This window comes from Alosa pseudoharengus, unplaced genomic scaffold, assembly GCF_046254945.1.
Source record: "Alosa pseudoharengus isolate Yale_2024_CS ecotype anadromous, Long Island Sound unplaced genomic scaffold, YU_APseudo_1.1 YU_APseudo_1.1_scf_22, whole genome shotgun sequence".
NCBI classification, from domain to species: Eukaryota; Metazoa; Chordata; class Actinopteri; order Clupeiformes; family Clupeidae; genus Alosa; species Alosa pseudoharengus.
In genome coordinates, this window is record NW_027468680.1 from 27,900,695 (window position 1) to 27,912,547 (window position 11,853).

An 11,853-nucleotide genomic window follows, 5' to 3' on the forward strand; every position below is an offset into this window, starting at 1 on the left:
GCACTTGAAGCACATACAACAAACATACCGGATATGCAGTACCCGGTAAAATACCATTCTGTGTTAATGTTATAGAGGCCTAAAGGTTTACAACAGGGTGGATAGCTGGAGGTAGTTATACACTTAGGAGTTGCATAGCTGGAGCAGATATGGCTAATTGTGCTAATTATTTTGTGGCTGAAAGAAGACTTGCTCTGTGATAAACATCTTCAAGTGTTTTTAGTATTCATTTCTAAGATAATCTGACTGTCAATTGATACTGGGGGTTCCATGTGAGACCAGTTGAACTAGAAGCAAAGGAGTCTGTCATTTCTGTTTGGTACCCAATGTGTAGCCTACCCATTTGCATGAACCAAAATCATGTTGCTTTTGTTTGGAAATTTTCCTGGACTTTGCCCGTAGGATCTGGTATGTGTTGTTTTGTCCGGCCACTGAGGGGCATTAAGAGCAGGCTGATCTACTCAGTTTCAGCGGGTGCCGTAGTGTGATTCGGGTCTGTTGGTGACCAGCTGCTGATAGCATTAGTAAGGGCTGTTTCTCAAGACTAGAGGGCAAGGTGACCGTGGGTTCACTGTGCCCCCAAGTCATTTCCTCTCCTCTGCCAATTTGTCCCCTCCTACAGCAAGCACACCCCCCACCCCATCTCACCCTCGCTCTCCCATCCACACACACACACACACACACACACACACACACACACACACACAATCACCACCACACTACTTTAACACCCCAGTCCTCTCAGCACTGCCCTATTGAGGCTTATTCTCCCATCTTGACAAGCGGAGTGGAAAAGCACCAGCTCCTGGGTGTGGTATGCTTGGTTGTCTTTTACTGCAGTAGTGTGTAGTCCTTGCAAACTCAAAGTTCTGTGCCAATTTGTTCATGTTTGAGGGCTTATTTGGAGTCAGATATGGTGATAGTGTGGGTTCCAGAGCAGGGGCTTGAGCCATATGATGCCATACTGGCATTTGGTTTAGTATGCACTGATGTTGACTTTAGATGTCGATAGACACTTCAGGCATTTATGAGAACTAGAGCAGTTGTTTGATGAAAAATGACAGATTAGTATCACCCTTTTGTCTGATTGGAAAGAGTCTTGTTTACATTCTTAATTGATTGACATAGTTTCATATCCAAATGAATATACCTCATAGTGAAGGTCTTTCTAGGAAGTCCTAGAAACCCTCTAGTTTCATATTTGAAGTCTCATCTCAGACTGAGTGGTGTGAGGGTATTTTGGACAGGTCCTTTGAAGCTGCTGAGAGAACTTTTCCTCCCTTTAGATCTGTCTGAATGACACGACTTGCCATTTTAGTGAGTGGATGGAAATGCGGGCAGTGCCCGGGTGTGATTCTCTGCAGTCGTTTCCATGAGAACCTAAAGTGACACATCGCTGCCCAGGGATGACTTAGGCCTTTCCATTCAGTGGACAGGCATTTTTGTATTCCATAGCTAAGAAGCTGTGACTCCAGTATGTGGATGAAAAGTCTCCTTCAGTCCTGCCCTTGAAGTCAGTCTGCTTTTAGCCAGAAAAAGGCTGCAGCTTTTCTTATTCATTTTTTTTTCTTTTTCAACTCGCAAGAACAGTCTCTTTAGTTTGAGAGTTCAACTTTATCAGCGCGAATCAAAGTCACGGACACATCCTGCCCTCTGGTGGGACACACGCAGTGAGAAAAGAAACCGTCTGATTTGTTTAAGACCCGCAGAATCCATTACCTGCCCTTTGATTTTAAACGAGCTTGAAAAACCAATTGCCGCCCACTCAGAAGCGCAATTTATCACAGTCTCTCCGAGTCTAATGCAGAGCTGCAGGTTTGGAACCTTTGGGCCTCCTTGGTCAGCCGTCAAATGAATGAGCGCCTCCCTGTGAAGCCACATCAGGCACGGAGGCCTCCGCCGCAGTCACGATAGTTTGATTGATTAGCCGAGATCAAAGTACTGATGATCTATAAATCAGACAATCCAGGTGTCCCTTGTCCTCTCATCTCATTCTCCATCCGTATGCTTTTTCATATGAATAGCAATGACGGAACACCACTCCATGTGCCTTATTCTCAACATCAAGAAACTGAAGTAATCCTTTGCTGCTTCACTGCAGATATTTATGTCATAGATTATTTTATATTTATGCTAATATAAGTTATGTAATGTGAAGAAATGCAGAGACTCCAGTCATGAGAGTTGGACTGAGTTAGCTGTTTGTAGTGTAGTCCTGATTGGATGATGGTGATAAATAAATGCAATGAGACGTACATGAGGACGTTCATGGGTGGAGGCTAGAACAAGACATTAGTGATCAGAAGGATCAATGATAATCTCACCATTCATATTATATTAGGCTTCTGCCAAGCTTAGGTTCCAATGCAGTTTCTTCAAGTGTCCTGGCATTACATGAGATATATATCAGCCACAAAATGCAGTCATTGTTGTGCAGTCTGTTCCCCAGGCAAACAAACCAACATCAAGGCCTCTGCTGGCCCCTGTTCAAGGTCTCTTATATTTCTCATGAAAAATGAGGCCTGATTCTGAAGAACCATCATCGCTAAAAACTTTTTACCCATTGGAGGCAATAACACATCTGAATGACGTTTGAAAAAGCTTCTATACAAAACGTGTTGTACTTTCTTCCTGTGCCAATGTAGTGGTAATGCAGTGTGCCCTATCTGAATATGCAGTATCAGAGCCCAGTTTACAGGATGTGCCAGCAGTATATTAGCTATATATGCTGATAAAAATGGGCCATAAGACTCCTTGGGAGAAAGAATAATTATCCACCTTATCTAGCGCCATAACTAAGTCCCTGAAAAACACTCCCCCCCCCCCTCTTTGTAACGTATGAAACATATACAGAGAGTAGAAGGTTTGTGTTACAGATTTGTAAGTGGGCATTCAATTTGACTGTTGTTGTAGACAAGCGTGTTGGTTTAGAAGGAGTTAGCTGCGGTGTTTTTGAGAGTGTGGAGTTTAGAGTTTGTAAAGCTGTTTAAGGTTGCAAGTTGACGTCTACATATACGTCTCACATGCTATATATGTATGTATGACTAACGTGTGTGTCCTTATATGCAAATTGAGGTGTAGGTGCCAAATCAAGTAACCTCCTGTGTGTCTCCTCATCCTTGTCTAAAAAGATAATCAGCTTCCTTCATCCTTCATCATGTGTTTTGTAAATGGTTAAAAGAAGGGTAGATGGGAAAATATATTGTGTGGGGTTGACCTTTAATAAGTCTGGCACAGATTTTTATTGAACTAAGCACTTTCATGAAATTGTTGATTGCATTGCATCTGTGCTTGAGAGAGAAAAAAAACTCTACTGATAGTTTACACATACACAGTGCCACAACTTCAGATGTTTGTAATGTTACTAAGACAGGGGATGCAACTGGAAGGATAGATAAAAAAAAAAAACTGGCCCACTGGAGATTATTTTGTTGTGTTCATTCAACACAACTGAAGGTTTTCCATGTAAGATATTAAAATGTGCATTAGATATATGAGTGCTATACTGAGCAAGTTGTACAACATCCACCCTTGATTTTGGGAAGTGTATAATGGTAGGGTAGTTAAACGGCGGTCGTGTAGGGTAGTTAGACGGCTGTCAGCAGTCCAGCATAGAGCGATCGTTCTTCCCATTCAGTGCTCTTCCTTTACATGGTGTAATGTTCATCCATTTAATCATTACATAAAATAGCGCCATTTATTCCTTGTGTAAGTCTGCATTTCCAGAACGTTCCATTAGCTCCCCCTGTGTTTGTTTAGCCTACATGTTTTCAATTGTGGTAACTGGTTTCATCCTGAAAATGAACTCTGGCAATCTGTGGTATGACTGGCTGTGGCAAGTGACCCTGGCTGGAGATGACCAGCCTCTCCAGTGAGCTCATTCATAGTGCGCCACCCATACAATAAAGGCATAGCTCAAAGCAGTTTCATGTCTGGCACCCCATAACAAACAAACATGGGGAATTGGGTGGGGGTGTGGAGGAATACTGCAACAGTGTTAGTCCAGGTGGCCAATTCTTACTGTCATATGTTGCAAAAAAAAGTAAATTGACAGGACTTCATACAGTAGGTATTTATTTTTAAAACTTGGTTGACACATTATGGCACACTCCTCCTCTTGAGAAGACCATGTAATGTTCATAGTCATTTTTACACCTGGGTAGACATGCAGTGTGAATTGCATATGGTGCTTAAAGTGACACATCTAGATTAGAACCGCTTCTGTTTCCTGGTTATTTCTGTTGATCCTTCAAACCCTTAAAACCCCAAAATGAGGAGAGAGGGAGAGAGAGAGAGAGAGAGAGAGAGAGAGAGAGAGCACTTACATGTTTGACATAATGTGGAGAAATCATCAGCTCTCATTTGGATAGAATTATAACACCACTCAGATCTTGGAATGTGAAATTAGAGGAAAAAAGATACCTAAATAAAATGTAGTTGTTTAGCTAAACCTATTTTCAATTATTATATAAAAATATAAATATATATCATATCAATATTAAAGGATGAATATAATACCAAATATTCATTATTTGTACAGAAATATATATAAATAAATATATAGATATCTGCTTCATTTGAACAGAACAATTTTCTGCTCTTCCTCATGGTTTTGTTGATTTTACTTCTCGTTCGGGTTGTTTTGATAAGCTGTTATGATGGCATGCAAGATAATGATATTGAATGTATGATTTGTTGCTTTGTTGCTTTTTTGTACTACATTACTGAATGTCATTTGTTGATTCAGATTTCTTTTATCTATTTATTGCACAAACATATTTATCTATTTATTTCTGTTTACAACCTGGCTTTTCTTTCATTTGGACTATGCCATGCTGCTCACTAGACAATAACTTGTAAGTATTTTGGTTGTCCCTCTTTTCATAATTTAGCCTCTTGATATATTTGTTGGACTTATTTCCATGAGTTGGCCTCTTAGTTATGTTTGGTTATTGCTGGGGTCATATGTTGTAAATACTTCTGCAATTAAATTTTTGGAAGAAATAAAAAAGATTCAGATTTGAGTTCTTATTTAATCCATATATATACACCGCATCATTTGGACACAACCTTTTCTACTGCTTTCCTCCACATTCTTTCTTTCTTTCTTTCTTTCATTCATTCATTCATTCATTCATTCTCTCCCCCCCTCTCTCTCTAGGCTATTTTCGTTGTGTGTGTGTGTCTGTGTGTGTGTGTGGGGGGGGAGTGTAGGTGTGTGAGCTAAACACTATTCTTTCATCATGTCACTGACACAACGTCGCGCCCAATTGCAAACCAGACTCTGCTGATACTCTGCAAACCAATAGCATGCAGAGTATCCAGAAAGGGGGCGGGATTGCCCCATATGCTATACCACGTGATCAAAATTGAAGTCATATGATAACAAACCAGATTGTATCCTACTAGCCATCCAGCCAGTCAGCCAGCCTACTCTTCAAGGAATGCGATCGAAGGCTGACCTTTATCTTCAGAGGTATCCTCATAAAGTGGGTAACGCATGCTTTCCATCTCGATAGAATGTCTGAGAACTGTGTTGTAGCCTGTCTCTCTGCATAACACACTGAGAGAAAATGTCGAACGAACAGACAGATAGTTCGCGTTGTTGTTTAGCTATAGCCTATAACGCGTCGCATTATGAAACATTGTTTTGCATTGTTTTCAAACGTTCACATTACATGCTGTGATATGAGTCATGGGCTTTCTATCATGTTGGGAATATAGCCAAGATGTTTTATGATATTTTCTTACCTAATTTTGATCAATTTGAGCATACTTTGCAATAGGCTACATTTTTGCAAAGTAGATAATTTCAACGCCTCGTGAGATCTATTTAATCATGTCTTGGTGGTGTCACTTCACCGTAGTATTTATCAGTCACATGATGTATTTAAATGTAATTAAACGCTGTTAGAAACTTTGGCTAATTGTATTATTTTGAATGATCGGCATAAGACCACATGACAGGTCAAGATAGGTCCTCTTTTGGCTGTCTTCTCCGTTTTCGCTGTTATCTCTGTAAAATTCATTACTGATGACAACGCTAAAGGTAATTTTAGGCCTACTCATGTTGCCATATCATGTTCCTCTTGTTTGCCATCACTCTTGTTAAACTTTGTAAATTCATTTGGATAATGTGTCTTTCAGGATGGACTGCAATAGGTTACAAGCATTTTAGACAGTCACTTAAGCTTCTGAGAGTAAAAGTAGGCCTACACCATGACCTCCCAGCCAGACCTCCCCAGCCTCTCTGTGAGCATGGACTACTTCAACTGGAACCTCCGTCTGCAGGTCATTGGCCTTGGGTTTTGTTTCTACTCCGCTGTCTTCCTTGTGTGTCACCTCCTGTCGGCGGCCCTCTGCACAACCTATTGCTCACTGCCTGCCAAAGAGAAGGTTTTCTGGAACTTGGCTGCCACAAGGGCAGCATTCGGGCTCCAGAGCACAGTTGCGGGACTGCGCACCCTGACCGAGGACTCAGCTTTGTTTGAAGACAAGGTGCGTGGGCAGGAGGATTGGTCCTGGTTCAACGTGCTGACGGCCACTGGCTTCTTCCTGTTTGAGAATGTGGCTCTGCACGCCTCTAGCGTGGCCTTTGGCAACTTTGATGCACCACTGGCATTGCACCACTTCTTCGCCCTGTCAGGGTTTGCTGGGGCCGTGGTGTGGGATTCACTGGGCCACTTCCTACCCATGGTCACCCTGCTGCTGGAGATGAGCACACCCTTCACCTGTATCTCCTGGATGCTCCTCAAGGTAGAACGCCTCCTCTCATTGCACTACTAAACAACTGCACTTACCACAACAGTCTTCTCCATCCTGACTTTCCCTTCTTCTTCTTCCCTTGACTTAACATAACGCTAGAATTGGCACTTTATTCTATGCGAGTAGTACTTATTGCTGCTCTTAACATGTCTTAATCACACTGTACATTGATTGTTACCTTTCTGTAAGTCGCTTTGGACAAAAGTGTCAGCTAAATGACTAAGTAGCATGTAATGCAAAGATGTACTGCATGCTCTTGCTTTCCTAAAATGCATGCATGCAAATCTTGATTTGATCCTGATTCACCCCATCACCTGTGTTACTTTCTTTTAAATCAAAACACGTTTGTGTACAGTATGTTTCTAAGTATTTGTAAAATTAGATTCCTTTTTTCGAAAAGAGGAAACTCTGGTTATATCTAACCTCCGATCTTGAGAGGAAGTGACTCAAATGTCTGAAGTTTCATTGCTAACTTTGAACTCTCAATTTTCTGTTTGAATAGTGTCACATGCATTCAGCACATATCCTGCAATTACTCTCTGCTGCAGCTGACTTCAACAGTAGTCTATCTCAAACATAGAGATGTGTTTAAGCCATTCAAGTGTGTGCAACAGTCAGTCAGTGTGGTAGGCCTAAATTCTCTCTCTCTCTCTCTCTCTCTCTCTCTCTCTCTCTCTCTCTCTCTCTCTCTCTCCATGCCTCTCTCTCTCTCTCTCTCTCTTTCTTTCTTTCTTTCTTTCTCTCTCTCTCTCTCTCTCTCTCTCTCTCTCTCTCTCTCTCTCTCTCTCTCTCTCTCTCTCTCTCTCTCTCTCTCTCTCTCAGGCTGGTTGGGCACGGACCTTATTCTGGAAGGCCAACCAGTGGGTGATGATCCACATGTTCCACTGCCGCATGGTGCTCACCTACTACATGTGCTGGGTGAGCTGGAGCCACTGGAGGGAGCTCAACGCATACGTGGCCCTGCCCCAGCGGCTGCTCTTCTTCACGGGCCTGGCGCTGCTCACTGTGGTCATCAACCCCATCTGGACCCACAAAAAGACCATGCAGCTGCTCAACCCTGTGGATTGGAACTTCGGCAACAAGCCGGCCCCAGAGAATGGGCCCTCCAAGGAGAGGCCCAAGCATCACACAAGCTGAAGGGGTATCAGGGCACTGAGTTGGGGATGTAGAGGAAGAACAAAAGTTTAAGATAAGGCCACACAATGGCCGCAAGCATTTATTTTCCTACTGACTCTTTGGATTGGATTTGGCTTGAGAATTATTGAATGGAGTTAGTGGACTGATACTCTTAATATTCTCAAGAATTTGGTCCATGCATGGAATTATTTTCTGAGCTTTCAAATTTTCTGAGCTTTCAAATTGGCATTGAAATTATATGACTGAAGTATTTGGCCAATGCTATATTTACAGTATAATTCTTTTAAATAGATTTTGGGTAAGTTGGGTAGGTTGGAGGGGATCATATTATTTACTATCTTCACTAATGTGCTACTAGTCTTACAAATTGTTAGTGTGTGATCTTTAAGTTATTTTAAGGTATTTTTGCGTTTGCCAGTCTGTTGGCTATTAATGATTCATATTAATGATTCAACAATATTCCATTTGTTACATTTGAGAGTGTTACGTTTGAGAGTGTTACATTTTCATGTCATATTTGCAAAGTTTTGTGACGGAAGCTGAAGGAAGAGGATGGCTGTTAATGTCAGTTGGACTTCAAACACAGATCTGAGTCAGCAGTTGGGGAAATGAGGTGTTGGCTAGTTAGAACACATTCATGCCTCATGGCTTGCCTTGTGAAAGAGGCCCCATTCCTCTCTTGAAAAAAAGCAGACATGTTTTGGCCAAAATATTTGAAATATTTTGAATTTAAAACCTTTCATACTTTCATACACACATACATCCTTCATACATAATCAGACCACAGGTTAATATATGAATGGTCATTTTTTTACTCTGTCAAAAGCACTGTTTTTCTGAATCTGCTGTCACAGATTGCACATGTGATACAGCATAAATACACAGCTGCCCTCCATAATTATCTATGAATGAGAATAGTGTTTATTCTAATGCAAAATGAGCTCTTGTCAAATCTTTGGGTGTTATTGTTGTTGGATGTTAGACATCTCATGCATATGTTTAACAGAGTAACGTGGCAGTGGGGATCTCGTGAGTACTGTGAAGGATTGGTGTCTACCCTCACTGACCATCTCTCACTGTTCATCATAACAATAATTCAGAGAGGAAAGATAAAATGCCTTGGATTACAAAAGCTTAAAGTGTATGCTCAGAAAATGACTTTTTTAAACATGGCCATAAAGTGTTATCATGTAGCTGGCCCTAATAGTAATATGTTATAGTCTGTTTTACACTACCTCAATTAATCGAAAGGTGAGGGGAAATCTTTTTAGTTTTTACATATTCCTGGCTTTGCTTTGGTAATTGCTTTGATACATTTTTAGATCATGTTTTCCCCAAGGGAAGAAACCTTTCTCCACATAACGGTTCAGATGTCTGACATCGTTGAGTTGCATATTAACAGCTGACACAGCCAGACTGGTCCCTTTGTTGCATACTTAACTAATGAATACCTTTGTGAATGCTGCTATCAAACCTTTAACCTTCTCCACTCAACCATTATTTTCAGATCCTACATGTATGTCACCAGTCGCTAAATACTAATTAAATCTGGGTGTGTAAACTGACCCAGGTGCCCACACTGTGGATTGTCTCTAAGAATGGCCTCTGCCAAAACTGTACTTTGTGGCTTTCTTGTGTTTGTCATCTGTGTTTGGGTTTTATAAGTGTGCCTTATCTCTATTCAGATCGCCTCATGCCCTCTGGGAGTTAAATCCTTTTGTTGTAGTGTAGTAAAAGGAAGTAATATATTGTGGCAAGTGAGTCATTGGAACTGCAAATGTTGTAACTGTTGAACATTAGCAACACACACACACACACAAACTCACACTAACATTGACGTTGTGTTTATCCCCCAAAAATGGATACAAGTGTGCATACCGGATAATTTTCTGGACATTGACAAAACTATTAAAACTTACCTTTTTTAACATCTACTTTGTAGCAAACTCGTATGTGAATGTTGAATCATCCCAACCAACAAATCTGACTGGCTAACTTTATTAGCCATGATTTCTCTTTGCCTCCATATTTGCACTACACTAAACAAACTGTTGCTGGAGGTGTATAATTAAACACAAGATATATTATAACTGAAAGTGATCAGGGCCCTCAGAAAAACTCAGCCACTTTATGTGGAATTCGCATTGACCAATGGGGAGACAATGTGCTTTATATCCACTAGTGGGCAGCAGAACATTGTGTTAAATGTTGAAAGGCTCTGCCCTGGGAATGGAGGTGGGAGTCAGTCAAATAAAGGTTTTTACAATATTCAAACCCGTGTTTGTTGTATAATCCAGGATGTAATTTGTGTGAGTTGTTCAGGTTTCAGAGAATTTGAAACGAGGATCTTTAAAATTAAGATTATGTTAATGCATAAGATGTAGTCTTTATTATAATGAATTAACCATCAGTTTGCACTGAGACTAAATGAGAGCAGGACCGATCAGCTCTAGGGTGAGAACACCACAGGGCACCTAAAGCATGCCATTTATCACATAAGACTGTCAAAATCAACAAAACAGTTGTCTGCCAGGTGGTTCATTAGCTGTGGTAGGACTTTAAAAGGAAATTAGATCAGTAGATTTCCATGAAATTTTAAATGTAAGATAGTTTGAAAAGTTAAGTCAATAAAAACTCTCTGAAGTCTGCATATATAGGGGAAACCGGGGCTAGTTGGTTCAAGGGCAGGTTGGATCATGGTTAATACGGTATCTAGGCAACTAAAAGATACACCCACTAAATGTTAACGCTAAAATAAGTGTCTTCTTAATTGGAGCACACACACATAAGAAAAATATTTGAAAATCATTAACCCTTTAGGTGAGGGCAACTTTTTGATTTTGCAGGGTCGAAACTTAGAAATCGCTCTTCCCACTAAATACATTCTAGCATTGTGATGGGTAAGGATATAGAAAAAGTATTCATTTCACTTGAAAGAGGCAAGGACTCAGATAGGTTTTGATATGAAATTTGTAAGCCTGTGGTGACTGCTGCCGGTCTAACACAATTTCAGTGCTGAGGAGTGTCCGAATGTGGATGGGGCAGATTTGGCACACTGATTTTGGAGTTGGTTGGCGCATACATTCCCTATGGCTATTTTTTGACAAATCTATAAACTATTTTACACATACAAATATTATCAATCTTTATTTGTTTTAACCTTGTTATTGTAATTGGGAAGCATTTGAATAAACATAATAAATAAAAAATCAATTGGTAGGGACCAAATTGGTCTTGAATTGGTCTACTAAAGAAAAACACACGGGAAAGACATCAGCACAGTGAGATAGATGAACCCTTCAAACAAAAGCAAAAGGAGTAGGCCTACGGCAAAGGACTACAAGGCGTTCCATCCAACCCCGAGTGCAAACCAAACCCGTGCCTGGGGCAGGTTGGCACAAGTACACAACACCACTTAATCACATATAACTTAAAACAAGGGATAGTTTGTTGACACTGAACGTATTTTTTTAGCTGAGATCCCAAGCTTGAAAGTTTTAACGCATGGTAAGACGGAGAAATAACCGAGAGTGAAAAGTGAGCAACCAGCCCCGCGGCCTCCCCTGCACATTTGTTTATTTTCTTTATTTGTATTAGGCCTAGTTGTGTTTTGCTGTTGTCATTGCTGTTGTTGACATCTCTACCTTGTTTCAGATGTTCATATTACTTTTCCGGCGAAAGTATAAATGCTTGTGGTAATTACATTTGAAAGAAATTCCCACCAAATAACCCCTTCCTTGGTTGCACAGCTGTTCAAAAGCCACCTCACAACGTCACGTGGTACAGAATGGAACGCATGTATTTCATCCGCAGCAAGAAACTTAAGGAATGTGATTGAGGCCCGTTTTGTCCAATTGCATGTCTCCATGAGCTGTCTCCACCAATGACTATACAGCAGGAGGTGAGGCGGTTGATGGATCAGCTTGCAGTAGGGGAAAGCTGGAAACACTG

The 11,853-nt window shown here is 40.8% G+C and overlaps 1 protein-coding gene across 1 annotated transcript; it reads left to right on the forward strand.

The window, feature by feature from the left end:
• The first annotated feature begins 5,402 nt into the window (after nt 1-5,402).
• On the forward strand, nt 5,403-9,836 carry cln8 (CLN8 transmembrane ER and ERGIC protein). The gene is made up of 3 exons (XM_076299565.1): nt 5,403-5,489; nt 6,148-6,756; nt 7,588-9,836. The coding sequence occupies exons 2-3, from the start codon at nt 6,220-6,222 to the stop codon at nt 7,900-7,902; spliced, it is 852 nt and encodes a 283-aa protein (XP_076155680.1). The 5' UTR covers nt 5,403-5,489; nt 6,148-6,219; the 3' UTR covers nt 7,903-9,836.
• The last annotated feature ends 2,017 nt before the right edge of the window (nt 9,837-11,853 follow it).